Source organism: Cyrtonyx montezumae, unplaced genomic scaffold (genome assembly GCF_038088225.1).
Source record: "Cyrtonyx montezumae isolate F1298 unplaced genomic scaffold, pur_monq_1.0 scaffold_8, whole genome shotgun sequence".
Classification (NCBI taxonomy): Eukaryota; Metazoa; Chordata; class Aves; order Galliformes; family Odontophoridae; genus Cyrtonyx; species Cyrtonyx montezumae.
In genome coordinates, this window is record NW_027072089.1 from 86,310,772 (window position 1) to 86,330,260 (window position 19,489).

The 19,489-nt window shown below is 35.9% G+C and overlaps 1 protein-coding gene across 1 annotated transcript in view; it reads left to right on the forward strand.

Moving 5' to 3' along the window:
* The window catches only part of CDKAL1 (CDK5 regulatory subunit associated protein 1 like 1), a 335,413-nt gene that overhangs the window by 235,457 nt on the left and 80,467 nt on the right, over window positions 1–19,489 (forward strand). The window contains exon 10 of the mRNA XM_065752679.1: window positions 866–1,011. Within this exon, the coding sequence (XP_065608751.1) occupies window positions 866–1,011 (146 nt within the window). The remainder of the gene's footprint in view (window positions 1–865; window positions 1,012–19,489) is intronic.

Sequence of the window (19,489 nt, forward strand, 5' to 3'; positions counted from 1 at the left end):
AAGATTAACAGGTTATATTTTACCATGTTGCTCACTGTCTAAATGCTGCTTAGTCTCAGTAATTAAAATATTCAGACTTTCTTGCTAAATAGTGTAAATAGTAAAAATGAAAGAAACAATTCTTCAACATTATTGTCTCTATCTAATGTTCCATCGCCACACCAGTTGTCAATATGGGGTTAGGTTTGGTTTTGGTCTTGAGGTTTGTTGTCATATTCTTTTACCTTTATTTTCTATTTATCTTTTTGTACATGATGTATAACATCCTCTGCCTCTCTCAAGCCATTCCTTTGCTTTTAGCAGCCCCCTGATGAGTTCTATCTATTCTATACCCAAGTGCTTTTAATTCCCACATCTGTAATAACATAGTTAAGAGATTTCAGACTAGTTTTGGAGCAGACTTGCAAATGATCAGATGTACTTCAAGTTAGCAGATTGCCTGATCTAAAGGTACTCTGATTAGAGACATTCAGGTATTGGTGTATGAGAACTCTTTTGACTGACAAGAAAGCAGATCTTTAAATCTTCCGAAACTGAAGGCAGCATGTTTTAACCTGACTGAAAGCACTGACTTTCACAATAATTTTCTTCTAAGGTTTTCTCTTAAATGAATAACCAGTACTACGTTGGGAATGTCCTATCTCAAAGGAAATACAACCCTATAGCTTTCTTCTTTCCTTTAAAACAAAATTGCTTCCATATGTTTTCACCTGCCCCTACTCTCTCCAGCTGGGCCACTTCAGCTTGTTGTTTAGGTTTCAGAAGTATTACTGGTGGTATTTAACAAATATGAGTGTAAAGATTTATATATTGGTTTCAGAATACTTGAAAGCTTTTTCTTTCTTTCTTTTTGAATAACTGCTAGGAAATGGCAAAGATTCTCAATCATCCAAGGGTATATGCTTTTCTGCACATACCAGTCCAGTCAGCCTCCGACAGTGTGCTCATGGACATGAAAAGAGAATATTGCGTGGCAGACTTCAGACGAGTAGTGGATTTCCTTAAAGAAAAGTAAGTCTATTAATATTTCAGTAGTTTGGGTTTGTTTTGTTTTGGTGGTGATGGTGGGATGTTGGTTTTCATTTATTTGGTTCTTTTTTTCTTTGGTTGGTTTTTGGTTGTTTTGTGTTCTTTTTTGTTCTGTTTTTGTTTTTGCAACATCAGGAACATGCGGTTGAAAACAATTACTTGCAGCTTTTTACTGAGGTATGAAAACGAATGAGCTTCTCTAAGCTTCGAAGTCTTTGATTTTTCCCCCTTTATGTGGTTTGCTCCTTTGCTTTAGAATATTAAATCTCTGCATGGCATGCTTTTAATTTGTCAATGTATTTCTAATCTTTTTCAAGTATTGCATATAGACTGCTTGAAGTAAAAATTACTGAAGTCTTATTCAGTGTGGCTTTTAAGCATTGTCTGCTTTGTATACTGAGGATTATCTAACTCCAGCTAATATGAATTAGTATTTTTTGTTTTTAAATAAATATTTTACATTCTTCAGCTGGTGTACATTTAAATCAATATGGTAATACTCTCATCTTGCTTATGGGCTTGATGATTTAAAAATTATCTTCCTTAAGAGCAATAATTTTGGAGAAATATGTATAATAATGTACTTACGCCAACCTGAAGAGTTACATTTACCTTTAAAGGTCTTATAACAGCTTGTTCGGCTACACTTCTTCAGTCTTACTTTGTGTGTTAATTTTAATGAATTAAGTGAGGAGTTGTACCTTTTAATCTAAAATTGCATTCAAGTCTTTGCACATAAAATAATCATTTTTTTCATAATCATATTTATAATCAATTTTTCATAATCATTGAAAAATTAGTCTAGTTACATAAAGTATGTCACGCAAGAGCTACATGAGAATTGCTGTTTGCTTTTCTTTCTCACGTATCGCAGTGGAATAGTCTGTTTTGTAAACTTTGTGAATTTGTAGGATGTTGCTGTACATTTATATAAATATATGTAGGATGTTTCCTGAACAGTATCCATCCCTGGAGGTGTTTAAGGCTAGGCTGGATGAGGCCCTGGGCAATCTGATCTAGTACTTGATGTACTAGACTGGTAACCCTGCCTGTGGCAGTGGAGTTGGAACCTGATGATGCTTGAGGTCCCTTCCTTCCATCCTAAGCCATTCTGTGTTTTAGGATAAGTGTCTGAAATGGCGCTGCTTATGAAAATATAGGTTCACTGTTAACTTGATATATGTATTGGACATTAATTTTACACCCTAAACAATGCATGTGATTCTTCATAGTAATTTTTGTGTGGCTTTGGGTCAATTTTCTTTTTAATTAACAGCTGTACTGTATTCCCACACATTATAAGTGAGAAGTCTGTCAGTTTATGTCTTAGTCGACTTCAAGTGGATTCATTATTCTCTTCAGTAGTTCTAACATTGGCAGCTATTATTACAACAGCAGCTGGATTTTCGATAACCTATTATAGCTGGCACATGTTAGGGCATATGGGAATTTATTATATCATTCTGCTCTTGCAAATAGAGAATGGTGAATTACTTAATATCCAAATTTAAAACAGCTGGTCACTGAATATAAGGAAATCTATGACATATGTCTTTTTCCACAAGCTTTCTGTAGTAAACTTTACAAGGAAAAAGTAATTGTTTTGATGTCTTATTTTTTTTTAATAATAGTAAACTTTATTTATCCTGCTCATTAGGAAGCTACCAAATTATCTAGTTGTTCTTCTTAGAAAATAGATTCTGAATACTAAAATGGAAAATTTCTTAGTGCCATAGGAAGGGGAACCTATGGAAGGAGGAGAAAGTGTTTTGGATATTTGAACATGTGCACATCTGTAAAACAAATACATTTTTTCTTCTGTGCATAAGAGTGTAGTGTCTTCATTTGTATTCTCTCCTCCAATGCTAGCAGCCAGCTGCCTTACATTCCACATAGATATTCCCCTAAATATCTCAGCACAAAGATGGCCAGGACTTAACATTGCTGCAGACACCTCCAGATCCTACAGCCAAGTAGTTAAAATTAAATAAGTATATGTACTACTTCAATGGTCAAAAGGGATCATTTCCTTCTTCTGTTTGTCAAAAATGAAAAATAAAACAGAAGTAGAATACCCTGTATCTTCTTCCCTATTCCTAGGGTCATAAATCCATTTTAGAAATTTCCTACACAAAATGTACAGGGTCTTATCAGTAAACTCCAAATGACACCTTCATTTCTAAAATTTGACATTTACCCTGATAGTATCTTCCCTTAAACCTCTATTAAACCAATAATCCTACAGGCTGACCTGCTGAAGAAGTAAGGCCACACTCTGAGGAATAACATGGTTATCAGTTAAGTGTTTAATAACTTGATTTCAGATATCTAAGCAAATAAACATGAAATATGGCAACTAAAAATGAAGCAAAGAGGGAAATAGATGAGCCATACGGTCTATTTGGTTTTTGAACCTCAGAGGCATTAGGGACTCCTGAATCTTTCTTTTCTCCATCAGACAAAGAACTCTGGGGCTTTCTCTCTCCCAGAGAAAATTGCAAAAGGTTTTCTTACCTTTGGAGAGCCAAGAGTTGATTGCAGAGGTATCTCCTAGTGAAGATGGGAATTTGTTCACAGCCTGCCAAGCACAGAATGCATTATAGACAAGGTAGAGTTCACAAAAACAATTTTTCTGTTAGAACTCTATTTCTAGAAGAATGGAACATTCTCGACACTGAAATTGTGAATTTTATCATCACTTCATTGTGGGATTTTTGTTTTGTTTTGTTTTTTATCTTTGAGGTTTTCTTCAGGCAAAGACCCTAGAGTTGTCCTTTAGAAACAAAAACTGATATTCTGTTACTGTCATTTGATATGCAGCACCTGTTTTCAGACCCCCTCCACCCAGCTTGGTGAATTTTCTTTTTTTAGTACCCAGATCAATAACAAATATTGTTATATAGTATAGAATATAAAACTAGAAACTGAAACCCACCAAGCTGAAAAATTGAACTTGAGAAACCATAATTTGTGCTTAGAAATATCTTTGTATGTATATATATTTGCCATGCTTTCTGTGCTTAAATACCTGCAAATTCTAACATTCAGAAAAATTCTGTTGTGTAATCATTAAGTCAGTAGCTCATCTACTGATGTAACATGTATATACATCTTATTAATGAAATTATCATTTGTAAACTATCCTAGAGGGCAACAATGTAAAAGAAAGGATAATCTGCTGATTAATTTAGCTGTTAGTCCTTTATGACTTTTGCTTTGAGGTTCCTTGCAGTATTCCCACGTATTTTCTGGTTGGTACTCGTGGAGGGGCTGTTCTCAAAACTGGTTGATATGGAGGAGATGCTAATTTGGATGATATATTAATTTCAGTATATTTGCAAAACATATTGGGAAAGAAAGATTTTTATGAGCTACTGCTTGGTAAATTTAATTCAGGGACAAACTTTGTCTTACATGAACAATCTTTTAGCTGGATTTTTATTGTTTCAAAGTGTGTGTTGTTTTTCAAACGGTCTCAACTTTAAATATTCATCATAAATTGTATTTCTGAAAGATGATGTTTTCAGTTTCAAAAAGCAAGACTGCTTTAATTATCTCAGTTCTGAAACGTAATCCTGTGAAATTTACTTTTGCTTATAAAAGCAAACAATTGGAATATATTTCAAGAACCTAAATGTCATATTCTTTAATTACTTTAATATTCAGAGACGATATGAATATATACCCATTAAAAATCCATAGCCTAGTAATTTGTTTTCAAATTTATTGTTTGCTGTCATTGACCTTCCTGCATTTTCTTACCTTTCTGATTTATAAAGTACTTGCAATATTGATCAAAGCCTTTATTAATCTTTCCCTATCATTGACAATTTGTAGACATAAGACAACAAAATAGTAAAAGCAAAATCCAAACAAATGAAAGGTTTGGAGAGGGTGGGTAAAAAAAGTATGAAGATTGACAGGCAGGGGAAAATGCTATATCTTTATTTTGGAAAGTAGCAAGAAACTCAGGAAAAGTGTTTAGCACCATAGTCTTTCTCATGTATATGTTCTGAGATAGCAGCAGGAATCGATAATTAATATTATACTTCTGTCCACTTGGGATTGTCTCGTAATTCATACTGGAAATAGCTGCTCTTTCCAGTGTGATCAGAAAGTCAGCAAACTTGGGCTGCTGGAGGGAAGAGTCAAAACCTTTTCAGGCTGAGCATGCTCTTTTATTTTGCACTTTCTACTCCATTAGATTTGGAGAACTAATAGCAAACCTGTCCTAGTCTCACTTACTTTTAATGGTAATGAAAAATTGATTTTTTTCAGCATATGTAGGTGCACAGTTAGGAGCCATAGTAAATGAATGCCATGGAAAACAAACAGAAAATTTGGAAGTAGATTGATGACTTATATGTAAACTAAGAACTTAGTTGTATGTCAAATAATGGATTTTTGTTGAAGGTCTTAAGAAACTCAAGTTACTGTCCAACATGAGAGAAGGTGTTTCCTGGTACTTGGAGACAGCTGTGCTCAGGAAGGCTCCCTGCTACCATGTTTCCTTACAAGGAGCTGAGCCAATGAACTGTAGCTTCAACAGCTTTGTAGCCCATCTCTTAATTTTGCTTTTAACAATTCTAGAGGATTCAGCAGTGACATCTCATTTGACCTGCCCTGACATTCCTCAGTTTTTTTGCTGCAGCAGCCACTGACTGGGGAGAGATGAACATTAGTCAGTGAAGGACAGGATCCACCTGAGCATACTGAGGGAGCTGGTGGAAGTGATTGGTTGCTGAGCTGCTTTCCGTCATTCATCAGCAGGCTTGTTTAACTGGGTGGTTGACCAGGCAGCTGGAGACTTGCTAGTGTGATAACCATCTACAGGAAGCTCTGGAAGGACCCAGGGACCTACAGTCCTATAAGTCTGGTGTCAAGGAAGGTTATGGAGCAGATCATCTTGAGTGCCATCATGCAGCACACATAGAACAAGCAAGTAGTCAGGCCTAGTCAACATAGGTTTGTAAATGCATGTTCTGCCTGACTGACCTGGTCTCCTTCTATGACAAGGTGACCTGCTTAGTGGGTGAGGGAAATGCTGTGGCTGTTTGTCTAACAAGGCTTTAGTAAAGCTCTTGACATTGTTTTGTACAGCATTCTTGAGAAACTGGCTGCTTATGGCTTATACAAGCTAATGCTTAGCTGGTTAAGAAATTGGCTGAATGGCTAGGCACAAATTGCTGTAGTGAATCCTGTTAAATCTAGATGGAGGACAGTCACAAGTGTCGTCCCCAAGGGCTCAGTACTGGGGCCAGTTATCTTTATTTTCTTTATCAATAATCTGGATGACGGATTGAGTGCCTCTTCAGTAAGTTTGCAGTTGACACTAAGTTAAGAGTTAGGCAGTAGGAAGCTCTACAGAGGAATCTGGGTCAATGGGTCAATGCCAACTGTGTGAGGTTCAACATGACTAAACGCTGGGTTCTTCAGTTGGATCACAAAACCCCATGCAGTGTTACAGACATGGGGAAGAATGTGTGGGAAGGTACTGTGTGGAAAAGGACATGGAGTACTGGCTGAATGTGAGCTGGCAGTGTGCCCAGGCTACCAAGGAGGTCAACAGCATCCTTATAGAATAGCGTAGTCAGCAGGTCTAGGTAGGTGATCGTCCCTTTCTATTCAGCAGTGGTGTGGCTGCATTTCAAGTACTGTCTTCAGTTTTGGACCCCTCACTACAAAAAGATGAAGTTGTTGAAATGTGTTCAGAGAAGAGCAGTGAGCCTGGGGAAGGGATGAGAAAACAAGGCGTACAAGGAGTGACTGAGGGAACTGAAGCTGTCTGGAGAAAAGGAGGCTGAGAGAAGGCCTCATCACTCTCTGCAACTGCAGCACAGGAGGCTGCAGTGAGGAGTGTGCTGGTCTCCTTTCTCAGTTGACAAGTGTTAGAATGTGAGGCAGTGGTCTCACAGTGCACCAGTGAAGATTTAAATTCAGTACTGAGAAGAATTTATTCTTGTAAGGTATGGTTAAGCACTGGAACAGGCTGCCCAAGGAAGTAGTGGAATCACTGTCCCTGAAGGTATTTAAGAAGCATTTGGATTTAGTGCTTAGAGATGTGGTTTAGTGGTGGACTCAACAGTGCTGGATTAACAATTGAACTTGATTTTCTTACAGGTCTTTTCCATCTAAAATGATTATTATTCACGAAGGCAATCCTTCAGTTTTGGCTTGTACAGCACTTCTTTCCCTTTCCTTAATAATTGCTACTACATCCTTTTCCTATCAAGGAAATACACTGAAAATGCTTTCTGAAGGGGGATAAAGGAAGGTTGCTTATGAGTGTGTATCTTATGTATATTTTATCTTCACTGTTCTTTATACTGTTTAATCAGTCTTCAGCCAACTCAGAGAGAGACCACTAGAGCTCTTGCTGCCACAATTTGATTATATCTATTGCCTCTTTATAAATTGCTAACCACCAATTTCTAGCATCATTTTTCTTGCCAAATGTATTAAGGATATTGGAGGATTATAGCCTCTTAGTTATTCTGTTTGTATGTCAGAACTGCAGCTGCAGGAAGCACATGGTTCTTATTTCACTTCTGGTTCTCATATGCTTTGTAAATAGTGACTGTTAGACTCTTTCTGTGACACTGCTGAGGGAAAACGTCATTTGCTGGACTTGTTGCTCCTGAAACTGGGATAATGTGGAGATCGCTTTAGATGTATTCTATTTGTTACATTTAAAACTTTATAATAGGCATATTGGGGGGAAAATTTGAGTGAGGTGTAGCTCATCTTTACTGAACAGCATAAACGTATGTCAAGTTCACTTTACGATCTTCAGTTTCTTACATGCATGTATAAATAAGGAAATTAATAAATTAATCTGTGTCTGTGACTGAATAAAAAAACCTGCTTTGCCTAAGTTAATTCTATCTTGAGAGAAGTCTTCGAAAACATATATGGCATAGAAAAGTTTAAATGACAGTGATCACTGGAAATTAAGGTCTTTTTCTTAGAATTGCAAAGAGTAACAAAAGCCTTTGCCTTGAAATAGTGTGACTATAAAATGTCTCCCCCCGGAGGCACTGTTTTCCATCTTATTAAATAGGATACTATTTAGCCTAAAGAATATGGAAATAACAGTGTAATGGGTTATCTGAAATTTGATGAATGTTCTCATAAAACTGTTACTTAACGTTTTTACTTAGTCATGTACCCACAAGATGAGTTGGGAGTAAAGTCTGTCCAGTATTTTTATTCTAGATTTAAGTTAATATAAAAGGCAAGCTTTTTATTGCCACAAATTATTCTTTTCAAACATGAATACATGGTTTTACACTATTACACTTATCCTTGTGCATACTTTTTCCATCCAATTGCTCCCAACTAAGTGAATACTGTTTTAAATGAGAATGGACAGTAGTCCATTAGTGTGTGACACTAGAACTGTTCTGTGAAGAACAAGAGTAACAGTCAGGTTAGAGGACTCTAGGCCACATTATAGTATGTGTATAAACTAATTAGAGGTAGCACAGAAATGAGAAATATGGAACTGTTTTTAAAAATCTCTTTGAGATGTGTGGTAAAATAGTGATAAAAAAGCCCATGGGGGTATTTGTCGACGGTTCACATTGCTCATTTTACAGAAGCAATCTTCCTTGATGAGGATTAGATAGTGTGTTTGAGTTAGAGACTTGGAATGTTTATGCATGGTGTGTTAACACTATGCTTTGTAGTAAAACAGAAATTGTTTCCTGTATACATATACACATACACTATAGCTACAGTGTGGTACAGTTCTGCATACTCTCCCTTTTAAGCAGGACGTGCATTAGCACATCTGTTCTTACAGAATTTGATTCTTAGTAATACGTTTTATGTTTTCTCTGGAGGTCAAGAAACACTTTGTGAGTGGTCTTTTTTCTGTCTGTCCTGCTGTTTTTCCATTCTTGTAGATATGCACGAGGAACAAGAACACAGCCTGGGAAGTAAATAAATGTGTGGCCATAGTGGGCACTCTGTGCATTCACACACTCTGCATGCTTTTGTCACAACAATGTAGTGTTCGGCTTCAGCCCAAGTGTTTGGAGGAGTAATTTTTGCTGTCATTTCTGAATAGAGAATGTATGCTCCTTTTTTAAAGTGTAAAAAATACTTATTATTATTATACTTGTTGTAGAAGCTGCCTTAACTTTTTACTGAACACAATCAGCAAAGTTATTTGAGATGCTACTTTATTTATGTTCTAGTGGCTGAGCTTTCCTTTTGCTGGCAAGTCTTATCTGCAGTTTTCTTCTGCAAAATCCAAATTGGAATATTCATAGTCAATAGAATGGGAGTAAGTAATGTGCATTGAATTCCCAGTTTCTTTAGTCTAGCAAGATGGTATTTCTTATCTTTTTCTTCCTTCTCTTGAGGGTAGTTCTTTGGAAGTAATGATATAACATCTGTAGTGAGGTTAAAAGGAAGGAATTATAATAATCACTAGGTATTGGAAATGAGTACTTTTAAAATATCTATTTAACATTTTATGATTTTTCAATGCTTTGTTTTAATTATTGTGATACTGTTATTACTATAGTATTTAAAAACAGAACCTGAAAGCACTTGGTGGTTTTTTCCTGTATAAATATTGTAATTGTGTTTTAACATCAGGATCAGAAGTCAAAATGGAATGGAAAGGTCTAATTTGTTTTTTTAAATAATTATTTTAATTCATGTTTCCTTAATACTATTAATTTGATTCATCGATTAAGTCTCAGTTTTAATTTGCTCTTCCAATTTTAAGCTTACCCAAACATATGTTAAGATACCTAAGTATTTGTTGTGGTAGCATATTAGTACATATATAAATCCAGGATGCATTGTGTGTACACCTTAGACTGTTTAGATTTGCAAATTCAGGTGATGGTATTAAATACGTTTGATACATGAAAAATATTTATTGATTTGCATGTGTACATTTTGATATTTGACAGTGTTAGGTAATAAATTAATTTTGTAAGCCATGCTGTTTTCATCATACAGAATGCTTTTGCAGAAAAGGATTTTTGATGAAGATGTTGGCAAGCTGATAAATACTGACTACATTTACACTCATTTCTAGTTACTTCCAGCATTTGAAAGAATCACTGAAGAAATAGCAGCTGATCAATACTTTTAGTAATTACCTTTTGAACCCTAAATTGTGTAACTGAAGAAAAGTAGTAGGTGTAAATATGCAAAACTTGTTAAACCTCTTCAGAAATGTAGTTCTACAATTAAAATGTTGCATTCAAAAGACATAATTGTTCTGCTGTGGGAAAGTTTTCTGTATGCATTCATCTGTGGTCTGTGATGGAGATTACCTAGGGGGATGCTCAGTTTTTTCTTTCACGTGCATCTTATACTGGTCTATAAATTGCATGTACTATTTATGAGTTTGAATCACCTCTCTATAAAGAGGATATGTTTATGCATGGCATAGTAATCACAAACACTTTAAGAGGTTTGTGCATAAAGTAGTGGCTGGAGCAGATGAAGATATATATTTTTTCCAACTGAATTATTTAACTCTTTCTTTTAAAATATTTTTGTCTGTGTAATTTGCTTTGCATCTTCAAGAGCTCTCATTTTGCTTAGTAGGAGAGAGTGCCACAGTGCAGCTATTAGAGGACTAGGTAACAGGAAGACAACATTGCAAATATGGCAGTATTTGCCATGTAAATAGTAAACAGACAAGAAGTGATGTAAATTCATCTTAATCCATTTACCAGAAAAATGTGATTCAGGTGCTAGTTTAAGCTGGAAAATAGGTTAGTGTATTCAGATACCTTCTGCATGGGAGGACATGAAGCCAGAGTGTCTCCTTTTCTTCTTAAATAAGGAGAAATTATTTATTGGCAAAACCTAGGGGTCATAGAAATTAATTGTCTTCTGGCTTGCTGTGTCCAGATGCCTCTCTGCTTGGCCTTGGAAGAACTGTGACTGCTGTGGAGTGAGATAGCCCATCTGTACAGACTTGCAGCCAGCTCCGTGATAATAACTTTTGAACATTGCTAACCTCAACAGAGCTGAATCAGTGTCCTATGAAAAGCTCCATATAACAGAAAAAGAAGAAAACAAAGTTCCCAAGAAACTGAAAAAAAAAATTCTTTTCAATTTCTATTTAATCTCCATTGCAGGAGTTTTACTGAGTCAACTTTCAGGAAAAGCACTGGACAACCTTCAACAACTTCTTTACAGACAGAAATGATAAATGAGTTGTGTGGTCATTTGCAGCACTGCAGCTGTGACTCTCTGAATGTGTGTGTCCTGCAACAGCTAGTCACAGTTGTTTTTAGCACAGTATCAACTACTAGATTCAGCATATAAACTTGAGTCTGATGCCTTTGCTTTCACAGCAATTTATTATGGTCTTATGTTATAATTAATGTAGATGAGAGGACATACAAAATGGAAGATTAGAATTTAAATAAGCCAAATCAATGTGGAAAAATGCAGAATTTTTATTTGTTTATTTATTTATTTGTTTGTTGTGTCTGCATTTAGTAAGTACAATAAGTATGTCTTAATTTTGTGTCAGAATATAAAACCGAGTGGTTACAGCAGTGAACTGTAACGTAACTGTTGTGGGAGAGTTTGCTGTAACTCGTATGAATTCCAGTGGGAATGTTTAGAAATATTTTTAAATGAAGCCTTGTAGTGTAATGAACTAATCTAAATTTTGTACATGATTTTGAGACTTGATGAGGTCCTTAGGCATATGCAGTGCCATGGATTCACATCTGAAGTTAGCTTAAATAGTATACAAAATAGAGTTGCCAACAGATGCAGGGAAGTGCTTATCCCTCTGTATTCAGCACTGATGAGGCTGCACCTCGAGTACCGTGTTCAGTTTTGGGCCCCTCACTATAAGAAAGACACTGAGGCCATGGAGTGTGTTAAGAGAATGGCAATGAAACTGTGAGGGGTCTGGAGCACAAGTCTTATGAGGAACAGCTGAGGGAGCTGGGATTGCTCAGTCCGGAAAAGAGGAGGCTCAGGGGTGACTTTATCACTCTGCCAATCCCTGAAGGGAGTTTGTGGCGAGGAGGGGGTTGACTTCTGCTGTGTAACTAGTGATAGGATGACAGAATGTCCTCAAGCTGTGCTAGGGGAGGTTCAGGTTGGATGCTAGGAAGAATTTAATCTCTGAAGGAGTGGTCAGGCACTGGAACAGACTGCCTGAGAGGTGGTGGACATTAATTTTGAAATTGTGCTTCCCCTGGAGAATCATATTTAGCACAAATTTAGGATGAAAGAACCTGAGGAGTTATGTTACTGCCACTTGTTTGGAGTGTCCTTTGCCTCTTTATGTTGGTAAACGATCATCAAATCCTCATTAAACCTCCTTAATAAAACTGATATGAGATTTGTTGATGTTTTTTGAATGTTAACAACTTCCAAACATTTTTGCAAAATTTAACTATTTTTGAATCAAAGTTACTTAATATTATCCACTCAGCACGCAGCATCTAAACAGAAAATAGATTAAACTTCATTGTTTTATTTCCCATATGTTTTCTCTCTCTTAGTAACAGGACAGACCTAGATCTGAATACAAGCAGTTTTAGAAGCCAAGGTATTGTTCTATTAAGTATGTATCTGAATATCAGCCTATCTGCTCAAAAAATGAGAAGAGGTCATGCTTACTAGCTAAGTAGTGTTGTATCAACTTTTATGTGGGTTAGATTTAAGCTGTAACTTGGAGTGGGATGGCTGAGTATCAGTAAAGATGGGGGGGGAAATAGGAGTTATCGGCATTAAAACAATTCCTACAGGGTGAAGCAATTTCAAAACTACATCTTCGCAATAAAAATAAGAAATACAGATGTACATAAAATGTTGCACATATGGGAGAGAACCTTACACACATGGCTTAATTCAAAATCCAGTGGCCACAATAAATAAAAGTTTTAACAAATCATGTAATTTTAACCTTTTCAGATCACTGTAGGTTTATAGCATTGTGTGTCCTGTCCGTAGAAGGAACTCTTTGTTGCCATTTGTTGTAACCTGCTTTGCACTTTTTGGCGAACAGAATAATTAAAGCCTTGCAAGAGTATTTCAGAGTGCTGTAAAAAGAGAATGTCTGAGTGTCTGGTTTTTATGTTGTCAAACTTGATATAGGGTTGGACTGATGACTGTGTTAAGACTTGCATTCATGATTGGTTTCCATCTTAAATATTCAGAGTTACATGCTAATGACTCATAACGTGATTTTATGCTATTGCCTACCTAGGATCATACTTTTTTTCAAAATCATTTGAAGTCTATTGAGAACAGCAGAAGCTGAAATTAGCCTTTTAAAATTTTTTCCCAAAATATGTCTTTTACTTTACAGTATTAAAGTGAAGTACAGTAATTACCACGTTAAGCAAGACAATCTTTTTGTGTTTTCATTATTAATGCAAATAAACATTCCTCCCATGGAAAAAAAGAAAAAAAATCATTTCATTGATTTAATTAAACATGCACTGAAATTATGATTCTGTTTATGGAACAGTAACAACTGGAGATTTTCTATTGTTTTTTAATATAGCATCTGTAGGGGTGACACCAATCTTCCTATCCCTTGTGCACAGTTTGCACAGAAATTAATTGTTCTGTCAACTTCCCTTGTCTTGTGGCTAAGTTGGAACATCTTGCTTGATAGTTCTGTCACAAAATCTTGTTTCACATTCACTTTATATCCTCATGTAATACTTCTGATTAATCCTTACTCTTTTTTCAAGTTCTATCCTGAGATTTGTCCTGCAAAATGTTGAGGATTTTTTCTCTGCGGAAGAATGTAATTTCTGACCCAACATACCTTAACACATATTTGTTTCCTGAATTTCGAGTGGGATATTTGTTTGTTTGTTTGTTGTATTTTGTGAAGGAAATCAGTCACAATCCAGTCTCTGAAGTATTCAAGGTGCCCCCACTTCCATTCCACAGAAAGTCAATTTGAGGGCTTTTTCAAGGAACAACCCCCAGGGACAGGAGCTTGTGATCTCTTTCTACATTTTCTACATCCTTCTATTAAATTTCTGAGACTAAGGAAGAGATCAAAGAAATGTTTTGACTGTGGGATGTGTTATCCTTGCAAGTTTGAAAGATACTCTCAACCCATGGTGACCCCATTGTTGGACACTACAGACTGCCTGAGGTGATGCAAAACTGAGTCTTTAACCTAAAGAAGTTTGTTCTGGAATTACTAGTCATGATTCTGGTTATGTTAATAAATAATTTCTGTGGATATTCTGCGTTATAGATTTCTGCTTTAAAAAGTGTCTGTATCTCCCAACCACATAAAATGAGTTCCCATAGTGCCGTTGCATAGATGCAGCTTTGCATTAGTTGATCAATATTCTCTGTATAACAAACAAGTACTCATTTCTGTTTTTCACTTAATCCTTGATTTTCTCCTTTGCTATATTTCTAATTGGTAATTAATTTTACTGATCACTGTCTGGAGATTGATGCCTATCATTATAGTATGAGGTGAAATCTCTTCAAGGTACAGCTTGCTTTTTTCCCTCAGTGATCCTAATTTTCCGCTTCCTTTTGTTCCCCATTTACAACGTGTTTTCTGTTCTTTTTTTTTTATTTTAATTTTTATTTTATTTTATTTTTATTTTTTTGTGGTGGGAAGACCAGTGTTCATGTTAGGTCTGCCAGAGTAAACTCAGGCGCTTGATTTCAGCTTGAGAATTTACAGTGTTGAAGTTGTGATTAGTTTATCTTACTGCCTAAGAATTCTTCATGTGTCATGGATAGCCATAAAGCTACATTTGTGTGTGACAGGCATATGACAGACTTTCCAGGTTCCAGGTGTTCAGCAGACTGTGTTGCGGAGAGATCATAACTATTAACATTGCAACTGATCTTCATCTTAAAAAATCAAGTATATATAATCACCTCATCTGTTCTTTTGAACTATTTTTTTTTGATTTTTCAGTATTGGTTTAATTTTGCAGCTTAAGTCTGCTCCAACAGTAACAAGTGAGCAGGGACATCACTGATATCCTCTTTAATTATATTTTTAGGGGGTTCTGTTCTGTTCTATCTGTCGTATAAAGTTTCATCAGTATTATAATGCTTTGGGTTTTTGTTTTTGTTTTTGTTTTTTTCTGTTTGTTTGTTTTTCCTGACTCCTACCAACTCTTTCATTGCTTACTTATGATGGCTGCTTTGAGAAAAGTACTTATTTCTAAGGTATTGCAAGGCGCTGAACCCTCTAGGGATATAAAAAAGATTTTTATTGTTGTTACCTTTCTTGCTGATTTAGAATATGAGCAAGCATACAATAACTAAATAAAAATATTTTTTCTTAGTGCTGTTACAGTTATCCATTCTAAGCACAATTTTAAGACGTGCTCCAGTTTAACCTTTCTGCATTTTAACAGAACTTAAAAAAAGAATCTACTGTTTCTTAAATCAGTGAAAATGCTTTGTATTACTTGTCTATACTTTTGTTATTCTTCCAACTGACTGTGAACTGTGCTTGCTAATGAGTTTGATACTTGCTGCGAAATTTCTTTTTAATTCAGATTGCTATCAGAACATGTCATGACTTAAATGAGAGAGTGGTCTCCAGACAATATTTGTTGCATGCTATCACTCCAGTGATGCCCGTTGACTTACTTCTTTCAGTATATCATTCTAATCAGTTTTTAAATGAATGAATAATTCTTTGCACACACTTACCTTGGAAAATTTGCTTAATAATTTCTTGAAAGTTGTTGTTGCGAGATAGATTCTCTGTTTCCAAGTGATCCAAGTTATATTGCATTGTGTTCATTGGGAACATAATTTGCATTACCTTATCACACCTTCATTAGTAAAGCACACTGGATTTCTTTGAAGTTAAGCTCATGGGTTTTGACTTAATGAGAAAATAGCATTGTTTCTGAATCTGAAGTGTTATCTCTGAAATTTTAATTCAGAGCTATGTGCAGCTATTTTTCAAGCACATCACAAAGCTCATGTCTCACTTTGCTCTAAAAATTTAAGACTAGATTGCCAGAGTAGCATGAAGTAAAACTGAAAAACATCCAGGTTATGCAGTAGAAGCTTTGAATCTTTATGTACATGGGGAGGGTGTCTGTGTGGGATTTTGAGCCAAGTACTACACTTATGGTAGTGAAAAATGTATTTATTATTATTCATATTTGCTTTTTATGCCACTTACAGAAACAGTAATTCCCTATGCAACCTTTTTTTTGTATGGTAATACACAAATAATTGCTTTTTAAGGAAGAACTGCTAGAGCATGATAGTAAAAAAATGTTGATCTAATAGATCTTCTTTTCTTAAGTCCGTCCAGAGGCTTTGCCCCCCTACATTCTCTTTGTAGATGTTAGTCCTGAAAACTAACTGGAACTCAGGTCTGCAATTATGAACACCTCTGTACAGGAACACAGAATTCTAGCCATTGTAATGTTGCTATCCAAAATGTTATTCTGCTTTGATATTTTTCTATTATTTGTTTACTTTCAAAACCCTTCATCTTAAACATTAAATTGACTTTATACACCACCAATGTTTGCTCCCATATTCAGGCACTTGAAGCCTGTCATCTTCAGAAGCAATAACGTTGTACGCCTGCACGTTGATGATAGCATCCCTGAAAACCAGACTGCTAGCATTTCTTGTGGGATGCTACCTCTGAGAACTTGAGAACACTTAGCAGTGCACAATAACAAGTGTCTGGTGTAAAACTGCTGAGCTTTTTAGTTAGGGTATATTAATTGTATTCTAAATTAATATTTAACTAGCCTGCCTCTCTGTTAAATTTGGGGTTCTGGTATTTAGTTTTAACAACATATTTTCTAAGAATTTTCTTGGTAAATGTGTAGCATATAAGTAGCTGTGTTTTGTCTGATTTACTGGTGTGGTATAAATTGTATTTCATTAGGTACTTTCAGCATGGAGTGGAATAGTATGTTAAATGTAGTGCATACTGTGTGTGTTAACTGCTGTTCACTTCACAGCCTTGATCCTTCCCATGTAGATGTTTGCAAGCGGAAAACATTTTATATAATGATTTCTCACAAAGTAATAGGCAGAAAAATATCCAGCCAAAATGTGTAGCTTGTGATGTGGGAATTATGTCTCTCTAAATCTGTCAGCTGTTTTGAGCAACTCTCTTGAGCTGAGTATATTTTCCTCAAAATCTGCTTTGCTTTAATGTTTATCTTGCTGGGCACCATTCTTCTATCTTTCAGTGCACTGCTGAAGTTCTTAATATAAATGATCTTGAAATTAAATTTTGGAGTAAACCATTGACACAATAGCAACTTTCATTCTTAATTTTCTTCCTTTATCCATCAGTGATTCTGCTTCAGATGAAGATTTGAAATTCTTCTGTTCTTCTGTTTCCCTCCTCACCATGTTGCTGACTTTAGCTTGTCTTGGAAAGCTATTTAACATTTTGGTGGCTGTTCTGTTCTTTATTTTATAAGACTCCACCTATCCCAGTGCATTTTGCAAAAAGTGTTCCACTTTCATCTGATTCATTCCTTAGAGGGAAGTAGTTTAATAAGGGGAGGGCTATTGCTCCCTATTTACTTAATATCCAGCTAAAGTCAGCTGGTCAGTTTATTTATTTTTTTCAGACAGTCTGTGCTCAGTTTTATTCTTGTGTTGACATGTTCATCAGTCTTTTTTAATGACAATTATTGTGTTTGTTTGTTTTAATTTCTCTTTGGTAATAGCTCAGAAAGAGGCAAAAGCTGATAGTGATTTGAAGATGATGTGGATATGCAGATAATCCCAGGCTTCTCACGTGAAGCAGTCAGAATGAGGATCACCATGATGTCTGTATTGCAGTAGAGAAGAAAATCTATTTTCCCCATGTTCTATTTGGAAGTTTCTGTTTTTTGATGGCACCTGGTAGTAGTCTGAGTTCTGTTTTCCTGAATTTTAACTGATGGTACTGGAAAGGGATTTCAACCAGACTGTTGTCTCTGGTGCAGATTCTGGTCTCAAAGTTCATTTTGAAATATGGCAGTGTATAGTAGTGAAGTTTGGGGTGTAATATTTCTCTAGATACAGAATACTTAATGATTCTTTACTTGCATTTTAGTTACAATTAAGCAACTTACTCAGGTTTCTCTCTTGTTCCTTGCCTCCTGTAAGTTCCATTATCTTTTGCTACCTACATAATAGGAACAAAAAAAATGAACCTACACCTGAAAGAAGAATGAAAACAGCAGCCCATTTGTCTTAATTTTAGAAATACTTCCAGAGATTATCTTCTCATGCCTGTATTGCTGAATGCTGCCAACACCCCTCTCAAAAATGTTACAGTGCAAAATGATATCATGAAGACTAACAGATATCAGAGGTACAAGGGATCTGTCACACAAAGGAAATTAAGGACTCTTCAGACTGAAAAAGCAGAAGTCAGTGAAATCATGAGTAAGTGATGAGAAAGTGAATAGAGTTATTTCTTGTCTTTCCCAATCTAAGAATTAGAAAGCATCAATTATGCTTAGCAAGTGGCAGGCTTAGAACAAACAAGGTTTGTTTTTCACAGAGTATGAGCTGGAGGGTTTGAGATTCAAGGGCAGACTGAACAAGTTAATGGAGGAGTAGTCCATCACAGGCTGCTGGTTTTAAAACCACCTGACAAAATCCCATTGTTGGATGAAGGAAGGGATTCTGGGGGACCATACATCTTGCATGCTTCTCAGCTTCTGCTGGTGGCCGTTGCTATTAGCAGATGCCTGGGCTTAGGTGGACCTTTGATCTGATCTACCTTATCTTCAAAGTCCCTGAACCATTAATAGATAGTAGATTATAGTGGGAGGAAAAAGAGTTCAGAAGGATTTTTCTTCTTTAATTAGCATTTGTTAATGGAGCACAGCTTGCAGTCTTTCTGTGTGGATTTAATCATGCCAAAAAGGCATGTTAATCATTTTGGTTTATATGCCTGATTTCTGTGTCAAAGTGAAGAGCTAAATGGCTGTCACTGTAGCAGACATGGATGGGTCCTCAGAGCCCAAGACATTCAGGATGGGTGATAAGCATTGTGTCAGACAGAGAAAAAATTTATAATGTTCTCAGCTAGTCATGACTGAGATCCTATTATTTCTAGCCGTGCCTGACAGCTCTAATGTTAAACAGTGAAGGGTCATAGAAAGTTAGTGCAGCAAGCACTAAGTACATTCCCCAAAACAGGTCCCTGGTGCAACCCTTAGTGAATTCAAACTTTATTTTTAGTAATGACCTTTAGTAATGTGAGCCTTGATCCACTGAGATGCTGTTCACTTTCGATGCATCTCCAAATCCCTTTTTTACGCATTTTAAATCAACACATGCTTTTTCTGAATTTATGCATGTGGATAGATGGAGAGATGTAATTTAAACACATCTGTTCAAATATGCATTTCAGATCAACTTGGTGCCGGTTCTCATAATACGGCTGAGTTTTTGACGGGTATTATATCCCTAAAGTACACAGCAGATGGTATTTATTAGAGTTTGAATGGAAATGAAC